Source organism: Colius striatus, chromosome 5 (genome assembly GCF_028858725.1).
Source record: "Colius striatus isolate bColStr4 chromosome 5, bColStr4.1.hap1, whole genome shotgun sequence".
Taxonomy (NCBI): Eukaryota; Metazoa; Chordata; class Aves; order Coliiformes; family Coliidae; genus Colius; species Colius striatus.
Genome location: NC_084763.1, coordinates 13,569,706 through 13,592,010, shown reverse-complemented (window position 1 = coordinate 13,592,010; position 22,305 = coordinate 13,569,706). Strand labels below are relative to the sequence as shown.

The window sequence follows — 22,305 nt, the reverse complement described above, 5'->3', positions numbered from 1 at the left end:
AAATAAGTAGGGAATGGGAGTATAAGAGAATATGAATCTGTAAGAAATTAAACTTCTGCACAAAAGCCTCTTGAATAGAGGATTTGTTTTCAGGACACCCTTTTGCAGGATATTCTAAGATCTTATCTTGCCCTGATGGTCTACGTACAACACGCGATCTCTGGTGTGTTTCCCACTCCCTATCAGTAGCTTCATTCATGGATAATGACACAAAACAGTAACAGCATGTTAGACTGAGTGACTTGTCATAATACTCACTTAATTTTACCTGGACCTTGCCCGTACCCTTTGGCTTCAAGTTTTCGGTAGAAATTGCGCAGCTTGGCTTCAAAGTCCCTCCTGTAAGGAGAAGGTGCTCTTGCACTTGCTCGCTGCAGTCCTGGTGGGAAAATAAAAATACTCCTAAAGTGTAAGGGGCATTACATTTTTCCAAATCATGCAGCTGACATTTCCAGACAGGACTGATCAGCAAATGCATTAAGAACTTCTTATAGGGATACAGTGCGCCAAGTGTCATTTTTGTTCTACATGGCATTAAGTTGTAAATTCTCATAATTCAGTGATTGCAATGACTTCCAGAGCTGTAACTTCTTCACTAAACACACTGTTGAGCTTGCCTCTTGTGTGCCCTTGTGTTCCCTCAGCCTTTAGCTGTGATTGATCTGAACAGAAATTCAAGGATCAGAAAGGTATGAGAAAGACCGAAATGCAGAACTCCCAATCACGGTCATTGGTACTTAGGTTTTCTTTCCCTTTTGCACTTTAAAGAGGTCTCTGTCCTCTGCATTCACAGAAAATCTCCCTACTTGGCAGGATCAAACCTCTGGAGCTCAAGGCAATACTTCTCACTGGAGTCTAGTGCCCTCAGCCAAGCCGGGAATGGGGTTTCCCTACATTAATCTAATTAAACACTTCCAGCTATTAAGACAAAACCCCTTTGTGGCATCAAGAAGGATTTCTGTCAGCAAGAAATGCTACATTTTCCTATTATGATTCACACATACAGCAGATTTTCAGCATTTTGGGACTCGCTTTGTTTTGAAGTCTGTGTTTTCAACGTAGCTGATTAGTCCTTTGGTATAAACAAATGTCATGTCACACAGGCCCAAAGAATGGATCTGTGAAATCCCATTTCCCTATCTTATTAGAGGAGACAATAAAACAAGCCCTTCTATGAGAAATCTGGCAGAAAATCCTCAACAGGAAGGGAAAAAAAAATAATCACATTTAGTGGGAACACAAAATATGGTGGTTGCCAGGAGGGAAGGACACTAATAACTGCCTCCTGTTATAAAAGAGAAAGGCATATTTACATCCAGTGCAAAGAGACTCCCTTGTGACATCTCTTCTGTTAGACTTCTTTTCCCCCAGGACATGAAGAACATGGGCTGTGCAACTAGTGGCAGAAATAAGCAGGCAGACAAGCTGTTGCCAAAAATTAGTATTTTACTTTTCTTATGTTTTCACAAGAACAGGTAAAGATCAGTGCAGTTCTTTTAACATTCTCCTAAGTCACATTCTTGCCAAATACTTTTATTTTGCAGGAGGCTTGTTCATGATCTGTCTTGGTGTAGAGGAGGTGAGCTGTATGAAAAATGGTGTTAAAACTAAAAATAGGATATTCTGACAAAACACTGTCCTCCTATAGAAAAATTTCCAGCACTTAACTTCTTAATATGGAATAAGCTTCCAATTTGCTACAGTCACCTCTGAGATTTTAGTCTCCTGTCCGTTATTTTTGTTTGAAACCAAGTAATTTACATGAACGTTTAAAAAGCTCAGCCAGAAATGGATTTCTTCAGATCACATTTCTGTTGATTCTGTCAACTCTCTCAAAAACTGAGACTCTGGTGGGGGCTGTCTATCTTGGAAAAAAGTGCTGCCCCATCCCCTTGACATACACCTTTTAAATGCTTGTAAGTATTGAGATCCCCCCTCAGTCTCCTCTTCTCCAGACTAAACAGCCCCAGCTCCCACAGCCTTTCCTCATAAGGAAGATGCTCCAGTCCCCTGATCATCTTGGTGGCCCTGTGCTGGACTCTCTCCAGCAGTTCCCTGTCCCTCTTGAGCTGAGGAGCCCAGAACTGGACACAGGACTCCAGATGAGGCCTCACCAGGGCAGAGTAGAGGGGGAGCAGAACCTCCCTTGACCTGCTGGCCACACTCTTCTTGATGCATCCCAGGATGCCATTGGCCTTCTTGGCCACAAGGGCACATTGCTGGCTCATGGTTACTTTATTGCCAACCAGGACTCCCAGGTCTCTCTCTGCAGAGCTGCTCTCCAGCAGTTTGACCCCCAGCCTGTCCTGGTGCATGGGGTTGTTCCTTCCCAGATGCAGGACTCTGCACTTGTCCTTGTTGAACCTCATGAGGTTCCTCTCTGCCCAACTCTCAAGCCGGTCGAGATCCCACTGAATGGCAGCACAGCCTTCTGGGGAATCAGCCAGTCCTCCCAGTTTGGTGTCACCAGGGAACTTGCTGAGGGTACACTCTGTCCCCTCATCCAGGTGGTTGATGAAGATGTTGAATAAGACTGGCCCCAGAACCCATAATCATGATGACTCCCTCATGTCTTAAAATAGATGAGTCTTGGGAAGAAGCGAAGTCTTTGGAAGACCAATCAAAGGAGACCGACCTTTACAGGAGCACTGGAAGTTATTGCAATACACCTTTGATTTGGAAATTACTCCTTGCTCTTGTCACATAACATGAATGTGCTTCCATGCCAGTGATCTATGATAGGAAAGCACCCTGCTCTTATCCTAATCTTTTCCAGCTACATAAAAAAGCAGGAAAATACCTTCATCCATATGGGCAATTTCTGATCTCTGTGTTTCAGCTACTGTTAAAATTCCAGCAGAAACATAATGGCAATGGAAAATGATCTGCCATAAAAACAGCTGGGGCCAGATTTGGGTTGGGCACTGGACTGAGCAGGCTGACAGCTGCTGCTAGCTGTGAATCTGCCCCTTTGTATTTATCAGGAGAAACATCACAAATGCAAGATCTGGTATTATTTTTCCCATCCCCTTACCTGGAGAATTTTGGGGTGATGAACAGGGTGAGCAGCGAGGGGAGAAACTGTAACCAGGATGGAAGGCAGCCTGCAGGGGTATGTAGGACATAATATCCTCTTCAAAAAGGCTGCATGGAAACAGCGATAGGGAGAGCTCTGATTCATGTTTGTCACAGTAAGGAAGGTAAATCTGCAGTATGGCACAAGCCTGCTGTGACCCTAAGTTTGGGTACACCTCTGAACTCATGGATTCACAAAATCCATAGGTTTCCCAAATCATACAAGGTCAACAGTAACAAATAACAGCAAAATGAATTTTGTCAGATGTTTCATGCTAACACGGGCTCAATCTGCTGATACTGAGGCTATGTGGTAAACAGGGACATCTTCAACACACTAGCAGTGAGACACCAAAATTCACACAGCTGTCTCCCAGGTCATATATTTTCATGTAACTCAGCTCTCTGATCATTTGGATTAGGTTGATGGGAGTAAGCTGTAAACTTCTTGCATTAGACAGTGGCATAGAGCAAAAGGAAAACACCGGAGCACTGCAACAATAAAACAATAAAAAAAGTCTTTATCTGAGCTGAACACAAGTAGCTAGCACCTAAAGACCAAGGTCTCTGTTCCAAATAACAAGTGAAGCTCTATCTCCATTACCCAAAAACGCTCACTGCACTGCACACCAAGGTTTCTTTAGCGTGACCTGGCCCTGTGTGTGTGGGCAGCACTGCTGTGGTAAAACTAGCAATTTCCTGAGCACTTATATTATTTACTTGTAGAGAGAAAATGGGTTTTTCCCCTCCTTTTTAATTTTTTTCCTTTTTTTTTTTTAAAATAAGGAAATAAGAATTTTTGCATTAAAAGGAAACATTTTGACTGGATAATTTTCTATCTGCTACTTGACTGTAACATCTATATTGATTGAGCTGGCTGGGGATGGATTTTACTGCACTGATGGAAATAGAAATATTCACAGAGGTTGTCCCTGCTTGATTGATACACTCTGGTTGAGTTATTCTGGGTAACTATCAGTAGCAACGAATCCTATTCTTATTACAAAGGTCCTGAAAGATTTAACAAAATATTTTCAATTATGCTGAGAAAGAGCCAGGCAGCTTCTGTGGTACCATAAGCAACGATGCTATGCTTTTGATCAAATTGGTTACCTCAGCAGAATTACTAAATCTGCATCACAGGACAACTTTTCAAGCCCATGTGTACCCTCTGTCCGAATGTAGTGGATCTTCTCCCTGAAACATAAAACATATTACTGAGAAGGAAGGAAAAAAAAAAGAATAAAATGTGCCACTCTCAAGGCATGAACTATACATAGAATTATTACTCCTTGGGGTTTTGCCATTCGTGTTTCTCTCCTTACAGAAATGGCAAAAGCCCTAACTGCCCGATTCATTTGCTAAACACACTAACAAACTTGCAAAACTCAATGTACTTATATATCACTCTGTTTCTTGACCAAAAAAATCCAGGAGATTTTACACCATATATTAGAAAACAGAATGATTTCTCAGTCCTGCACACTCAGGTGTAGGGTGATAGCTATTGTCACAGTCAGACAGATTTTTTTGTTTAAGGTTACAAGTAATTTACCACCTTTTGTTAACAGAATTTCACATAACACAACTTCCTCTGTCAGTTCTACCTGGTAAATAACACTTGGTATTCATTGATCACACGGAAGTTATACAGTAACCGTGTACAACCTCACATTCTGTTGCTTAAATGAACACTAATAAGATTAGGACCATAGAAGACCCAGATCTACATCCCTATCTCTCAGCAAGTTTCTAAATGCAGTACCCAAGAATATTTTTTCTTGTGTCATGTTGAAGGATTCCACCTCAAGTCAAGGATATGCTTTAGTACCTTGCTGGGTGGGGCTGCAATGTATTGCAGAATCAAAGCCTGTAAAAGACAGACGTTTGTCTCTCAGGAGTTTGCTTAATACCTGCTGCACAAGCATTAGACGGGAGCTTGGGATCCCTCTTGACCTAAGGTATAATCAAAGCAATGACCCAGAGGTAAAGGGCTCAATATCCTGTCATACATCTCATTACACATTCGTTAAGCTGTCTAGTCCTTATTGCTCGTCAGTTTTGTTCTCTGGTCATGAGATAAAAGCAGCATCTGTTCTCTGAGAAATTAGAATTCCAGTTATAGCTGAGAAAAAGAATTATAGTCTGGAATAATTTGATGGTGAAGATAAAAATTTCCTAGTTACAGACATGTACATCTTGAACACCAGAAGCATTTTTCTCTCTCCCTCATTGTATTTGAATGCATTCTTTCCTCCAGGAAGGAAGTCTAACCCTTACGTCCAAAGAACTCTTTGTGTGCCCTCACAGGTAAAAGAGGAATCGGTAGGGCTATCAGGAGAAACTGCACTGCAGTGAGTTGAAAGTGCTTCCCTTGCACTTTCCTGCCTCTTTGCCAGTCCTGCAGCTGCACTTTTTACTCCACAGTGCAAACTAAATTCTTGGTCAAATCCTTAGCTGTCGCACTCCAGTATTACTGAGACTGATTAATGGCAGCTTAGGTTCTTGGCCAAAACAATTAAATTAACCTTTGGAATTACAAGGAATTTACATTCTACTGGCTTTTGGTTCTGGGGTTTTTTTCCCCTTTTTTAACCTAATAGGAAAGGAATGGGCATAAGAAAAAGAAAGATACAATTTAATTACTTTGGAGAGGACTAACATGAAGTCATAAGTGAGAAAGGTTAAATACAGCAGTACAATCTACTTGTTTATATTCCTATTTCTTTATAAAATCTAGGGTGACTATGGCCATGGCATGGGTGTAAATCCAGCCATGAGTTAAAATCAGGGTTCTGCTGAAATTACTGGGGCTTTGCTGCAAACACAAGTTTAATCCTCTTTTCTGAAAAGCAAAGTGGTAAGAGTAGGTGAAGACAGAATTTCTGATATTCAAGAAAACATAGGATGGAAATTAGAGATGTCACTATTTGCCCACACTTCTTTTAATTTCTTGAGTGTCTGTGGGAAATAGCTACAGTAACTACATAGATTCTGGTGGTCCACACCCACTCTTTAATGGTGAGAGCTCCATACAGGGCTCAAGTCCATCTTTTGCATTACAGTTACCAGAACTCATTTTTCCCCACTACAAGGAGTGTTTCCAGGAACTCAGTTTCAGCAGTCTGGACAAAAGCTGTACCTGAGTGCATGGTTTCTGGCCAAGCTGGGCTGACGCTCCTGCAGCATCTCAAAAATGTTGGGCTGGCGTAGAAATGCAACAATCTTGTCATTATAAGCTGGAAAAGGGGAAAAAAACAATGCAGCATCTTTATTTATCATTGAGTGAGACTGGCCACATCACTGTGAGTGTGCAGGAATGCACTGTGCTGCTAGTGAGACACAGGCCAACATGAAGCAATGCCTGTGGTCACTAGGTTCTAAAAAGCATCTTTGTAAGCACTGCTTTGAAAAGAAAAGAGAAACTTGGCTTACCTAGAGGTAATGTCTCATGATGGTGCTGGTTTCGAATAGCTGTTACAAGACTATTGCCTGGCCTGGCCAACAGAGTAACTCCTCTGTTTCGAGAGACTTCGGAGGCCTAAAGCATCAGAGGAAAGGGAAAGAATGATCAAAACTGACCATTGGTAAATGGTCAGTAAAAACGTCTTTCATCATTACTTCTGTGACCTTCAGAAGGGTTCATGATGTAGACAGACTGAAGGACAGAACGCTGACACAAAAATTATAGCTTTATACTTCAACCGTCTTTAAAAAGACAGGTAATTCTGTGCTTCCAAAGGAAGGGATACCACTATCCACAGCTATCACACCTCTCTGATGGTGCAGTGAAGCACTGGAATCCAGATGTAAATGCAAGTAAACAAAGGTACTGCAGTGATGGAATTCTCCGATTCAATGAAAAGAAAACCTCTGTAATACCACACAGCCTCTAGTTCTACCATAACTGCATCTACCTCAAGGTTTTCACAGCAATGTTCATTTGAAAAAGAGAAAAAACCACAACCCCTGCACCATGTTTACTCAGCATCACAGAATCGCAGAATCTTAAGGGTAGGAAGGGACTTTGAAAGATCATCTAGTCCAACCTCCCTGCCAGAGCAGGACCACCTAGAGTAAGTCACACATGAACTCATCCAGGTGGGTTTTGAGTGTTTCCAGAGAAGGAGACTCCCCAACCCATCTGGACAGCCTGTTCCAGTGCTCCCTCACCCTCACAGTGAAGAAATTCTTCCTTGTGTTTCCTTGGAACCTCTTAATTGTTGAAAGGATATTTAATATTGGAAATATCATGGCAGAGATGGACAGAAAAGGGCTATATCATCAGAAAAGAGAGTTGCCTAACTGGCATAACCAGAAATAGAAGCTGAATTGTATACATTGATAAAGGAACATACCCTGAAGACCTGTGAAAGAGTAGTAACAAAGAAATTTATCACTACTGTTTAAGTGAGGCACTTAAATAATGCCTAAACACAGTACCTAGTGAAGAGAATCATGTCACAAAGGTAAATGCATTTACAGGTGGGAAAACACTGAGGTATGAGGATAAGAAAAGTCATAGACTGAGGTCTGGCAATCAGTACAATTTCAGTAAGTCATTATTCACTGAGTGGCTCACTGGGGACATGTGCAAGCTGAGGGGAATCCACCTCTTTCTCTTTTGTGTTCCTCCAGAATATGGCCATGGTGAAGCTAACAGAGGAGCATAGCTACAAAATGAGTGTGAGGACACTTTGCATCAGTACTAGAGGACATTCTGCCTCCAAGTGTTACTCTACTGGGCTAACAGCTGTTCCTTTCTCACTGCACTGTAGTACTTGGCAATCACTTGAGGAAGAAGCTGCCCCTACTCCAACATTTTAAATGCTTAGTTCCACATCCAAGCAAATGGTACCAACCTGTTCTCAGTGGTACAACCAAATGGCAGGTCTTCTAACTGGATACAAATGAAAACCAAGAAGCTAAATGTGACTGGCAAGGTGCCTTTGGAGCACATAAAGCATAAAATGTTCATAAGATACCAGTCAATGTGCTTGATACATGTCAATACACAGGTTAAACAATGAAAAATTGCAATGATTCTAATTAAACATACTGTAGTGGAAACCACGAAACTGCTGTGAAAATGCCTGGTGAATGTTTCACTCCATCATTCAATTGCTTTCACTTGCACCCATTTTATTTTGGTATCCATCTGCTGACTCCAGTGTTAGGAAGAACAGCCAAGCCTGCAGTGCTAACCTTGGTCCAATCCTTCCCTTCAAAACCAGGAAGTACTTTCCAGCAGGTCACACATAACTCACTAAGTCCCTCTGTGCCGTGCTAAATCTTCTGCCTTTGTCTCCTTCTCACACCCCCACAGTCCGACCAACACCACAAATTTAGCTTGGGCTCAGGCAGCTTTCTCTCTGAGCCAGGAACCCACTCTGTCAGGCACCACGAGCTCTTTATGACATTCACTCTCTACTGGGGAAGGAGGAGGCAGCTGAGGCGCAAGACGTGCCCTACAATCCATGCCCACAGCGGGCATGAGGCTCTTCTGGGACCAGCTGTCCCGTGGACTGTCTGGGCAGCACAGGCCAGATCACCCACTGGCTTGTGATCAGTTGGATTGGCAAGGACACATGGGACTTTGCTAAGGTAGTGTGTTGTGCTCAGCTTCTCCACTTCCAAGGGGCTCTGGAGATCAAGTGAGAGTGCCTCTTCCCCAGCTTCTCACAGAATGGACTTGATGGGAGTCAGATGGTAGGTGAGCCTGTCTTTAAAGGTGGTCTCTGACAAATACAAATCCTACGCCCTTGTTGCTACACATAGATTTACTGACCAGAAGACAGGAAGGGGGGAAGGGAGGAGTAAATGAGTTAAACATTCCTCTCAAAAATTAGCACGAGTTAGTATTTGCTCCTCACTGGGGAACTGCATGGTACTTAGGGTTGTGTTATGCTCTTGCTCATGTCACCTCATTTCTACTTTAATGTTTGTTTTAGCTAGCTTTCCAGCCTGGCTGAGTTGTGTGCCTGATCATATTCCTCTTGAAGCAAGAATTCTGAAAAGAAATGTGTCTCAAGCTCATGAAGAGAAACCTTCTACCCTCTCACCCCTTCTTCTCAATTCTGGTTTAACCACTAAAGTCATCTATATTGCAAGAATCCAGCTCTGTACACATCATAACACAGTAAATTGCACTTCCTGTGGTGCTGTACCTCTCTCCATCACCATCACTAGGCATCACTAATGCTGTGTGTGGGTCATGGTCTTTACAAATTTACACCTCTAAACAGTTCTCTGGCAACACAACAGGGAAATTCCCAGCCATCTAATTAACCTCCACTTTGTTAACACTCCTCTTTCCACTCTTTTAGCTAACATAGTAAAATTGATTGCTCCAACTGAATGTTTAATTGCCTTGTCTACTTTGACTTTCTAAACAAAGCATTCAATTTAAAGTAGCACATTATTCACAGAATCACAGAATCTCAAGGGCTGGAAGAGACCTCAAAAGATCATCTATTCCAACTCCCCTGCCAGAGCAGGGCCACCTAGAGAGGTCACACAGGAACTCATCCAGGCGGCTTTTCTCTAATTAAAAAGGAGTGACCCCTCTAATGACTTAGTGACCTGGTTCATCTAGTGCAGGGTGATCTGACAGATTTACATCAGGGTTTTGCAATTGATAGTGTGATGTTGCAGCCACAACAGAGAGTCAAAACTGTCACAGGAGCCTTTCAGTGATATCATACCCTTTCCTGGGCTTTCTGTCATTGCAGGAGAGGCTCCTGGCTGTTTGATTCCCATTACTTGCTTATTGTGGTTTGGGTCAGTAAGGAGATTCATATACTGCCATATTCCAGTATCTCCCTTTGCTTCTCTTGCTCACCGGTCCACTTATGGATGCCTGATTCTTGCTCCTTGTCTTTAAAGTCTCTACCCTGTAACTGTACATGCCGATTTCAGACAGTAAGTCCCAAAGAGGACAAGTGCTTCTGACCTGCTCTGTTTACAGCAGTGGCATGAGGCAATGAAGTACATGGTGACCTGTGTTCTTTTAGTCACTGACGACCAGTACAGCTGCCTGAACTTTTCTCTCAAAAACCAGGTAACCAAGAGTAGTACCAACCACCTTTTTTTCTGTAAAAGATTAATACCCTTAAAGAAATGCTTACTAAAGGATCTGTGGCATTTTTTGGTCAAGTTTACGTATAATATAGTTTAATATCAAATATCTACTCAGGTGGACACCAAAAGATTTTACAGAGGTGTAGTGGTTTTGCCTGGGCCAGGTTTGTTGATAGCAGGGGAGCTACAGGGGTGGCTTCTTTAAACAAAAAGAGTTGCCAGAAGCTTCCCGTGTAGCTCACAGAGTTAGGGCCAGTCATTTCTAAGCTGGACCCTGCACCTGACCCAGGCCTGGCCAATTAGTGATGGAGGTAACACCGCTGGGAATAACTTATTTGAGAAGGAGAAGTAGTTGTTGCGCAGTTGAAAAACTGCAGCAGCAACAGGGAGAATGTGAAAACATCTCTGCAGACACCAAGGTCTGTGGAGAAGGAGGGGGAGGAGGGTGTTTAGGCATGGAAAGAAAAAGCTCCCCTGTGATATGTGGTGAGGACCATGGTGAAGCAGGTTGTCCCCCTGCAGTCCATGGAGGCCACCGGGAAGCAGAGATCCACTCGCAGCCCGTGGAGGAGCCCATGCCAGAGCGGGTGGATGCCTGAAGGAGGCTGTGACTCTGTAAGTTCATCCTGGAGCAAGTTCCTGGCAGGACCTGAGAGTCTGTGGGGGAGGTGACCACGTTGGAGCAGGTTTGCTGTCAGGACTTGTGATCCCGTGAGGGACTCAGGCTGGAGCAGTCAGTGCCTGAAGGACTGGGGCAGTTTGTGAGGAGCTGCAGCCCATGAGAAGGACCCACGTTGGAGAAGTTTGTGAGGGACTGTTTCCCATGGGAGGGAAAGTGTGAGGAGGCCTCCCCCTGAGAAGAAGCAGCAGCAAAGTCCATCTGTAATGAACTGGCCACAACCCCATCCCCTGCGCCTCTGGTGGAGGGGAGGAAAGGGAGTCCTGGGAAGAGGAGGGGTGGGGGCAGGTGTTTTTAAGATGGTTTTATTTCTCATCTCCCTGCTCTTATTATTTCTTTAATAAATGAAACCTTTTTCTCCCTAAGTTGAGTCTGTTTTGCCCATGACACTAATTGCTGAGTGCTCTCTCCATCCTTATCTCAACTCACAAGCCGTTTGTTATATTTCTCTCTCTTCTGTCCAGTTTTGGAGGAGGAATGATTTTATGACTGAGTGGACATTGGGCTAAACCACCACAGGTTCTTCATTTGGGAGAATACTCCACACAAAGAAAAGCATAAACACTACAGACTAATTTATGCAATGGATGCTTCCTTTCTTGCTAGAGGGAAATGGAGTACGACTATATGCACAGATATATTTTTTTAAAGTCAAAGCTCACCATAGAGAGATTAAGGACAAAAGGGACATTTTAATCTCCACTTTCCCTGTTAATAGTTGGGACAGGCCTTGAATACAAGCACTTGGAAGCATCAGCCAGTCTTCTGTAGAAGCTGTGCAATTGCTCTTTCTATTTTCCACTGGGAATGAATTTTAAATATCATAAAGCAAACAAAACTGTCACATTTGAGAAAGTATATTTTCCACTTCCAATTTCATGAGAGAGTTGTCAAAGTACATTTGATGTACTAAACCCCAAATCTTTATTAGTATTTCAAAGTCTTCTGTTCAACATCACAGATTATTAGGCAAGAGTCAAGGCTGTATTTTCATGAGCCAAAAGGATTTAGAAGATTCATGGATGTCATGGAAGGGAGGGCAGGAGATCAGCCTATTTACTTCCTCGCCCCTGGCCAGAGAGCTTGGAAGCTGGTTGGTGACAAGGACAAAACTGGATTTTGCAATATATTTTCACCTGAGAGAATGAAGAAATGGAGACCCAATGCCCACATAACTGTTAGTTCCTGTGGCTAACTATTTGTACTGAATTTAGATCCTGCCTTATTTTGATCAGATTGGTTTGGCAAGTACTATCAAAACTGCAATGTCTGTCCTCTCCTAGATTAAACAGATCTTTTGTTAATCTCCTCAGAATTCCAGACATTCCATTTGCTTTTTTGATCTGCTGCTGAGTACTGAGATCACAACTGCTTAGAACCATGATAATTTCTTTACCATGACTCAGCTAGGAGCCATAGCTGTGTGTGAAGAGGTATTTCTTTTTGCAAACTTTAGGCTCATCTGACTATGATTTTTGTCTGCTCCTTCCTCAACTGATCACTCAGTGTCACAAAGTTCCTGGGAAGTTCAGAACACGGCAACTTGTTTTGGCATTTGGGCAGAATGTCAGGTGTGTGTGTGCTGAGGTAGAGCGAAGAGTTTTTCCTCTTGTTAGCCTGGCTCTTTTCTGTACCTTTTTGGGCATCCACAAACAACCATGGCTGAAGCTGCACTGATCTGCTCTCCTTTGGGCTTGTTTGACATCTGTACATAATATTCAAAACTGGTGGTTGTCTTTCATGGTCCTTTATACTGTCCTGCTGACAGATTCCAGAGGCCACATGACCTGCTCAGCAAAGACACCAGCTGGATTGCAGATAGGTGACATGTGGCCAGGACAAAGCCCTGAGTGTGTCCCTGCAGACATGACTTATAGGACAAAAGCACATCCAAACATACTTGGAAGAACTGACACAGAACAAGCAGCTCTTCATAAAACAGGTTGAGTTGCAAAGGGTTGAATCTTTCCCGTGTAAACAGTGGGCTTTTAGACACTGATCTAAAAGTCCTTGGAAATCAGTGGGGGTCCTTGCAGTAGAGCAGTAGAAACTTCAAGAGGGGAAGCTACTGACTACAAGGGTGCAGAAGAACTGTGAGACTCAGGCTACCAAGACTGTGAGATGATGTCTGCTAAAACAGAAGGCCCTGTTTCAGTGGCTGATCATGCCAAATCAGTAGCCTCGGTGAACAGTTTACAATTTCTCCAGAGAATCATTACTCAAAAGTATTCAATGCTTTTCACTCCCTTCTCTGTACCTGCTATTTTGGGTTTATTACAAATTGCTCTTTGTCAGCCTTGCCAGCACTTGCAAAACCAAGAGTATTTTTTGGGCTAGGTCATCTGAGTTGCTCAGCAGTGTTTCTCTCCCCAGCATGATGATTGTAAGCAAGTCCCACGCAAGCACAAGCCCAAGTATGAATCATCACGTAGGTGACTTTTATATTCAAATCAATAATTTGGTCACAACACCAACACTAAACTGTAGGCTGCTGACAGAAGGAATTTGCTAAGTTGGTGGGAAGATATGATTTAAATAGATCCATTGATAACACATCTAGCTTCAGAAGGTATGCTGCTGTATTCACCCAAGATGGCGAAAATCTCCCTAAGCTACTCATGCCTGGTCTGCCTTTGTTCCTGAAGTACTGACTTCACACTCCAGTCAGCTCCTGATCCCAGCCCCATTTGGCAGTGAGAGTTGTTCACACTGGTCCTGCTGCAAGAAACCTTAATTTTAATTTCGTAAGTATTTATTCCATATGTTTTTCTGGAAAAGGAAGATCCTTTTTTGAATGATCATGAGGCACAGGTGAGGTGCCTGAGGACTGGAGAAAGAACAATGTCACTGCAGTTTTCAAAAAGGGCAAGAAAGATGACCCAGGAAACTACAGACCAATTAGTCTCATCTCCATCCCTGGAAAAGTGATGGAATAACTCATCCTGGATTCCATCTCTACACACACAAAGGATAAGACGGTTATCAGGGAGACTCAACATGGATTCAGCAAGGGCAAATCCTGTTTGACCAACCTGATATCCTTCTATGAGGGCATAGCTGGCTGGTTAGATGAGGGGAGAGCAGTGGATGTCATCTACCTTGACTTCAGCAAGGCTTTTGACACTGTCTCTCACAACATCCTCATCAGAAAGCTCAGGCAGTGTGGCTTGGATGAGTGGACAGTGAGGTCGATCGAGAGCTGGCTGAATGACAGAGCCCAGAGGGTGGTGATCAATGGCACAGAATCGAGTTGGAGGCCTGTGGCCAGTGGAGTTCCACAGGGATCGGTTCTGGGGCCAGGTTTGTTCAACATCTTCATCAACCACCTGCATGATGGGACAGAGTGTACCCTCAGAAAGTTCCCTGGTGACACCAAACTGGGAGGACTGGCTGATTCCCCAGAGGCTGTGCTGCCATTCAGCGGGATCTCAACTGGCTTGAGAGTTGGGCAGAGAGGAACCTCATGAGGTTCAACAAGGACAAGTGCAGAGTCCTGCATCTGGGAAGGAACAACCCCATGCACCAGGACAGGCTGGGGATTGACCTGCTGGAGAGAGAGACTGGGAGTCCTGGTTGACTAACCATGAACCAGCAATGTGTCCTCATGGCCAAGAAGGCCAATGGCATCTTGAGATGCATCAAGAGTGTGGCCAGCAGGTCATGAGAAGTTCTCCTCCCCCTCTGTTCTGCCTTGGTAAGGCCTCATCTGGAGTACTGTGTCCAGTTCTTGGCTCTCCAGCTCAAGAGGGACAGGGAACTTCTGGAGAGTGTCCAGTGCAGGGCCACCAAGATGATCAGGGGACTGGAGGCTGCAGGACCCGGGGATGTTTAGCCTGGAGAAGACTGAGGGGGAACCTCATTAACACTTACAAGTACTTAAAGGGTGGATACCAGAAGGATGGGTGACACTTTTTCTTTTGTCTCCAGTGACAGGACAAGAGGTAATGGACAAAAGCTGGAACATCAAAAAGTTCCACCTAAATGCGAGAAAAAAACTACTGTCCTGTTGAGGTGAGGGAGCCCTGGCACAGGCTGCCCAGGGAGGGTGTGGAGGCTCCTTCTCTGGAGGTTGTCAAAACCCGCCTGGAATTGTTACTGTGTGACTTCACTGGGGGAACTTGCTTTAGCAGAGGGGTTCCATTCTGTGATCATCTCACTTTGGTTATTGAGTTTTACTCTGTCATTATTCTGTTCTGAAAACATTCAAAACACAAACATTCACTACCATCTCTGAGAGAAACCCTTCAGAAAGAAAAAAAAAATCTCTTATTTCCTTTGGAATATAAAAATTCATGAGAGAGTCTGTTTAAAAACACTTAAAAGATAAGAAGATTGCTGTCCAAAGTAGCTATGTTGATACTAGCACAGATACCTCTCCAGCGCTGTAGCTACGAAGTCGCTGAAGATGTTGCCTGTGAGTCAGGTGATTTGGGAGCCGACCGTTCTGCAGCGGGATCCTCGGGTCTATGAAAGTGGTGGCACGGCTGTTGTGGTCAACGAAGAAAGACTGAAACACACAAGAACAATGAGTTTTTGTAAGAACTTTGCCAGCACTGTGGCATCATAACGTGAAAACCACTGGCAACTGGGTGTCAGAAATACCTTGTGTAGGTACACTCTGTGGAAGATACCTGCAAGTGACAGGACTTTATTAGTCAAAGCTAAAATAGCTCTTGAAAATATCTGAAGCTACTGTAGGCCAAACTGAAGTGCAATTGCCATGAATGAAACAAGATATAAACAAATAAAAGTACCGAGGAAGGCTGCTTTAGCCTATTTGGTGTTTCCAGAAGTCACCTGGCAAAGCTTCACAAGAGGCAGAGACACTAAGCCAAATTTGGCAGTCATAACGTCTAAAATCTGCCTTGAATGTTTTTTTTAGTCCAAGGCTGCCTTGGCTATGGTGTGATATTCCACAGAAAGCTAGAGGATCACCACTATGCTTCCCAATATTTGTTCCTGAAGCCTTTTTTCCCCTTCTAAAATAACTCTGCTTGCTGCTTATGTTGTTCAGACCAAACCACCAATGTTGAGTTGAGAAAGAAGGAACCGTTAGCAATCCTGTAGCCTGAGACACTGATAAATGGGTGATCAGTTTTGCTCTTACCTTGCCCTGCTGGTCAGTTTTTATCTCCCAGCCGCGAGGAAGCTCCAGACGGGTATCAGCAAACATGTTGATAAAATTTACCAGGTCTCTGTTGTGCTGGTAGCGCTCAAAATTACGAGCATCTCTACGGATCTTCAGAATCATATGCTTCAAGCAGGTGCTGTTAGTGAAGACTCGATAGGCACTCTGTGAGATGGAAAACAGAAGTGAGGAAGCTAGTTCTGATGTCAAAACAACACATTTGGTTATTTCATGGGACATACGACTAAAGAACTGAAACCCTGTTACAGTCAAGAACCATTTTCATCTCATTCTGATTTTAATGACTACTTTACATGAACACCTAAAATTAAGAAATAACCATTTGGAAAGTGAAAAGTCCCACATAGGATGCACAGTTAGCATAAACTGTCTTTCTAATGTCCCCCAAAAGGATGGTCAGTTAAAGCACCAGGCACTCACAATGCATGTAGTTGTGCCTATTTCATTGCTTTGACTGGTCAACAGGAACACCATTTCTGTGACTGGATTATACCAGAGAGATGCAAGGACAGCTGTGAAACTGTATTTACACTATCGTTCAAATCAAGATGCATGGGATAGGGTTAATGAACTTAAGAGGACTGTAGTGAGAATATCTACATTTGAGCTTACTTCCTTATTTACGGTCACTTTATAGCCACAGGACACAAAATGGACACTTTCAGTGTCTACTTTTGGAAGTTGTGAATCATTTCCTGGAACTGAACATTTGTTTGTGCAACTGCTGCAAAGCATGACAGATGGAGACATTTCTGTGAGTCAGATGAAGGCTGCCCCTCAAGACAGATCACTGCATCTCAGAAGGGCATTACAGACATCTCTCAGAGGAACGTGTTCTGATGAAGTTCTGAGTTACTGCTGGTTGGGTTGCAGAACAGGTGCCAAAGTCAACCATATTAGTTGCCACGGTGTATTCAATGATAAAACACCACAAAATACACTTGTGGTGACAATGCTTTTTATCATCCACAGGTTACTCCTGGGATCTTTTATTTCAGGGAAAAAGCTCCTCAAGACATAGGAAACTTTACGAAAAACTGCAAACCTTCTGAACATTAGAGAAAGTGAGTGCACTGGTTCTGCTGGTGAGCCCAAAGGATTCACTCACTAGAGCACTAAAGGATCACCAGAGGACTTGTGTCTCCAGTGAAGTGAGCCCCACTGTGCACACCTGTAATCTGTCCAGAGACTCTCACCTGACGGCTTCAACTTCTCAATTTCTGTGCATTTTAATGTGTCTTAACCATCATAGTGCAATAAAACATTTACAAGTATTATCTTTATTATGTAAGGATTTATGGTGGTGGTAGCAGTGAGAATAGTCCCTGTAGCACAGAGTTCCTAATTATGGCAAGAGTTGGTAGAAGTTATGAAATAACAGAGATATGATCTCTGCCCTGAAGACATGATGTGATTATAATCCAAGAAAGCTTCATGGTCTCAAATTTCTAAGATTCCAGCTTACTCCACGGCAGAAGTTGCATTTTGACCTAATGTGTGATCAGTGTCTGAGTCTCTCAGCTGCATTAGGGAAACAAAAAATGTAATGTAGTTTTATATGTTCATGGAAATAAAATACCTGAAAAATGAGAGCCTTTCTTGGATAATATTTTCCAATCCAAACATCACTGCCATAATTAATAGCTTGAAATTTTAATAGAGGCCTGTGGTTAAAATATTAAAACCATGTTAAGCCAGAAGTTATGTGGGCCATTATTTCTGTACAAGTGGAATCTATATGACCTTTTGACAGATGTTTCAATAGATTGTTCTGGCTTTCATATTAGAAACAACTTTATAAACTCAAACTGAAAGCCTCTTGGCTTTTTTTTATTGAGTGAGAAATAAAACTGGGACTCAGTTTCTTGCGAGCTGTTTCTTACACCACTATGGAAGTAGTTCTGCAAACAACTATGCTGAATGAAAACGATATTGCTCCTAGCTATAAATCACCATATGTCACCTAATCAATGGAAGAAATATTGTGCAGGTAATGTCAGATGAGTTAATGCATCCCTTGCTCTGCTGGATTCCACACACAATCATCTCTGGTAGATGCTTAGGCATGGACAGGTGGCTTCAACCTGCAAAGCACTACAGCCAAACTTGATGTCTGAAGTAAGCTAAAAGCTTGTGCTGAGGCAAATCCTGAAGTGCTTTATCTTCTTTTCAAAAGGAAAAGTCAACCCTACCCAGAAATGGATGACTTGCCAAATATTCAGGAGTCATGTGTAGATGCCCAACTGAACTACACTTAAGGTAGGGAAAACTGGGACTACATCTCCTTGTGAGATTCCCCTATCTGTTTCCTCCTGGTTGACCTGTTGTTACATTTTCCCCACTCCATACCAGGTTGGCAAGAAAACGTGAGGATTTATTGTATTAATTAAAAAAAAAAGTTATTTAATTTTTAAAAATTCATTTACATTCTTGTTTTCACTTTTTATTTTCCAGAAGAGCTATGCTGACTCAAGTCAATATCTATCTCACTGCATTATGCCAACTTGCTTCTTGGGAGTGCAGACTCCATGAGTTAATTTTTTGCTTCTGTTTCCCTGAGACTTGGTGGTATCTGAGTAAGAGTTTTCAGGAACATGGCCTGAAAGGCAACAACCTCATTCCCTGCAGCAATAGACAGCAGAGTCAACCAAGCCAAAATCCAGTGCTCCTGCTCACTCTGGCAGGATAACGTTAATTAGCTTCTCTATACCAGGGATTTCCTTGTGTGAAGCAGAGTCCTAGCAAGTCTCCTTGGAGCAGCCTGCCTGTACTGTCCCCAGCCTAGGCTGGTGCTCAGAAAGGACAACTGAGCCCCAAGTCATGCAATTCAAATTCACTGTGCATTGCCTCCAAAGGCCTGAGGTGCAGTGTCTGGATTCAGAAATCAGTACTGTGAGAGAGCTAATCATAATTACTCACATAGTTTGCATGCAGCACAGTGAAGAACTCTGGATTGGTGATGAACTTCACAGCTGGAGATTGCAGCAACAAGGTGATTTTTTGAGAATTCACAGGAGAAAGGGAACCTTCCCTCCTAATCTCTGGACAAAACAAAGCAGCAACATTTTATTAACGTAGTGTTAAGTGCAGTCTACTATTTAACCTTTAATGAATGGCTGCAAAAGTGATGGTATGAAAAAGTTACCTCCCTGCCCAATGCAACTACCTCCTTTGTGTTTCCATGACAAGCCCTCTGGCAGATGTTCTCCTTAAGGTGAGTGGTGCAATGCCTGTAGCTGCAGGGCAGGAGCCCAGTGCTTTTCTGTACATATGTTATAAAAACTGTGTCATATCTTTTGCCGTCTCTAAATATCAATGTGACCACAGCAGTTTTTAGCAGCTGATGGTTTGGTTCAATACTGTTACCTAGGACCTGACCTGCTCCCTCTTCTGTTGATTTTAGAGAGATCTGGTTGGAGTGGTTCACCAATAGAAAACATTTAGCAGTAAGACTGGGCTAAGGAGACTCCCTGCTCAGCCACTCTCATCCACGCTGGTGCTGCAAAGCATTGCCCTTTACATTATGTCTGGTCAGTCTATGGTTTTGAGGACTATTTTTAATCTGTATCAATTGATGAAGCACAGGAGTAGAACCAAGCATTCGAGAATGTATCTCACTAGAGCAGGAATTCCTTGACTGTCTACAGTCACCAGAAAAATGCTTTCTTACAAAGAAATGATGGCTTGAGTGTGCAGTTCTGTCATTTTCAAATACAAGCCAACTTTTAATTGCAGTCCAAGGAAATTGGATGCAGACATCATCAACAGAATAAGTATATATCTTTTTTCTTATCAATTAGCTATTTTTAAATTTTCTGCTAGACACAGCATATTATTTTATCCACTTTTAACTGCAGAATGGATCCACTGCTTGAGCTAAATGGATTTAATAATCTGGATTAATGTGTCTAAATTGTATTCCTTCTGCCATTTATCCTTTAAATTAAACAGCAAATAGCAAATGTATCATACCACAGCTCTTTCTTATTCTAGTGTGGTTTGTATCACCCTTGATCTTTTAATTCTTGATATTTTATACATTATTAACTTTTTCTCCTAAAAGCAAAGTAATTATTTATAGCAAAAATCATTTCCTAATCGCTTAAGATGGCATGTATCATGCCCATCAGCTCTTCAGGGTTAAAACAAAGAACTGAATGTTACATAAAAACAAGACCTAAATACTCACTGGTAGCAGCTCCTCTTAAATTACTGTTTTATTGTGTAGGCTCTGATAGTAAATGATTATACATATTACAAGTAATGACTATATTACTTATTATTTAAAATACTAATAATATAATGTATACTTCATTTCCATTTCAGCTGCTAACAGAGAGGAGTGGGTTCTCCCTGTAAGAACCAGCATAGATAAAAGGCTCCCAGAAACTGCAATACGAAGGACTGTAAGGAAGCTTAGAATATCAAACATTAAACATTCTTAGTCAGAATTCATTTTCAAGCTAAAAACACCTAATGGATCAGGAAAGCAAACAGGAAAAATGGAGTATTTTTCTAAAGGTGTTAAAAAAGGGAAGTTCACTGTTTCTCTGTGTAGTTCTTCCTATTCAATGTGGAACATTAAGAAAATTCAAGCAGATATTGTGTTGGTTTTTCCCCACTGCCAATGCTGTTTATAGACGGGAGAAGGATTGCAAGAAGTCAGATTTACTTTCAGGAGTCAACAAAGAACACAAAGTTAGGTGTGGGTGAGAATGATCCAAAAGAAAAGAACTAGCCATTCATTTTGGTGTGCAAGTTCTCAAACCAAGCATACTGTTATTTTACAGGTCCACAAGTTGCAGAGTGGGCACTAGTCTGATTGCTGGCATTTCTTACCTGAAACAAACACTTAGGCTGTGGTTTCACAAATGTTTTAAGAATATATGACTCCCACCAAGAAGAGTAGAAGAGTATCCTTTCCTGAGTACACATTCCCCTCTTCTCCTTTGTAGTGACATTGATTCTTCTCTGCTCACCTAACGAGCCAGACGAAAGAACCAATCTGGCTGTAAACAACACTAAGTGCAAGAAATAGGGTTATTTTTTAGGCAGATCAGTTCTCTGCTCTAGTATGGGATCCTGTCACATAAGTTAGTGATGAGCAAGCAGACAGCTGTGCCTCTTTCAGTGCCAGAACACACTTGGATCAGCTCACAGCTATGACAAAATTGCAGCTTTAAAAATGCCAGTACTTCATACCAGATGCCAGAGCTACTGCTCTTGTGACCATAGTGGTAAATGTGGCAGTGGAGAAGCCATGTCCAGAGAGAATAAACTGCAACGCCCCAAGATAAAAACCACACTGCAGTAAAAATAAGACAGTGCTAGATTTGCAGCTATTAAGGTGAATAAAAAACAGATGACTTGTCTGTTTTAACTTCAAATAGCTCTTTACTAAAGTAAAAATGCTTTGTCTTAGTAGTTGTTAAAAAAGAATGGAGACCCTTTGCATCTAGCTTTGTACCTGTGGCTTCAGATCCAGGATATGCAGCTTCAAGTTTAAACCTCTTTTATTTGAATTAGTTTTTGTAACCCAGTATAAATTAAGTTCAGGCCTCCGGTGGAAATGCAGGTTTCCCCAAGAACTGAATGGCATCACTGAATGGCACTGAACATGCCACTCAGTCACTTTCTCCCCCATACCTGAGCTGTTCTGGGAAGGCTCGGCCTCAGAGTCACTTCCTCCTCCAGTGGGAACTCTCTCCACCCTGTTGTTTATTACAGCGTCATCTTCAGATCGCTCCGTTGCAATAGTTCGCTGGATATTTTGGTATCTACATACAGTCAGAGAAAGGAACAATGTGCTTTAGTTAACAGCAAATCTCTCTGGTGCTTTCTACCTTAACAACCAGCACTGGTTTTGAATGACTCCAATACTTCTGTCCCCAGCATGGGATAGAGTAAGCACATGCCTAGCTCTTCTTCAATTGCTGCAGCTACTGACACCTGAACCAACCATTACTCTGAAAAGATGGCTTTTTGTACTCTCAATCAAATAGCTACAGAGGGTGCAAAGCAGGAATGCTCAAATGTTAAATTTAGTCAGGTATTATGCTGTAGGTTACTACTAGGCTTCCTTTTAAAATATCCAAACACCTGAAACTTAAATTACTGGTAGATCATAGTTCCCCCTCACATTTAGCCTTACAGTAGCATGACCAATGAAATCAGGATCAATCCTGTGATGCACTGAGTACCCTTCAGTCTATCTTATTACAATATTGAATGCACATGGTTGTCACGAGTTGTTTCTGGTAATGGGGAAGGGACTGCAAAGATGGCTCAAGTAAGAAGTTGCTCAAAACTCTTCCCAGCTCTG

At 42.4% G+C, this 22,305-nt stretch overlaps 1 protein-coding gene across 1 annotated transcript in view; it reads right to left on the bottom strand.

Moving 5' to 3' along the window:
- HECW1 (HECT, C2 and WW domain containing E3 ubiquitin protein ligase 1) overlaps positions 1-22,305 on the bottom strand; it is a 181,930-nt gene that overhangs the window by 41,460 nt on the left and 118,165 nt on the right. Inside the window, exons 11-19 of the mRNA XM_061996514.1 lie at positions 21,630-21,760; positions 18,903-19,024; positions 15,942-16,127; positions 15,207-15,341; positions 6,511-6,616; positions 6,218-6,314; positions 4,189-4,272; positions 3,035-3,144; positions 259-379 (exon numbers count right to left, since the gene is read on the bottom strand). Of these exons, the coding sequence (XP_061852498.1) occupies positions 259-379; positions 3,035-3,144; positions 4,189-4,272; positions 6,218-6,314; positions 6,511-6,616; positions 15,207-15,341; positions 15,942-16,127; positions 18,903-19,024; positions 21,630-21,760 (1,092 nt within the window). The remainder of the gene's footprint in view (positions 1-258; positions 380-3,034; positions 3,145-4,188; positions 4,273-6,217; positions 6,315-6,510; positions 6,617-15,206; positions 15,342-15,941; positions 16,128-18,902; positions 19,025-21,629; positions 21,761-22,305) is intronic.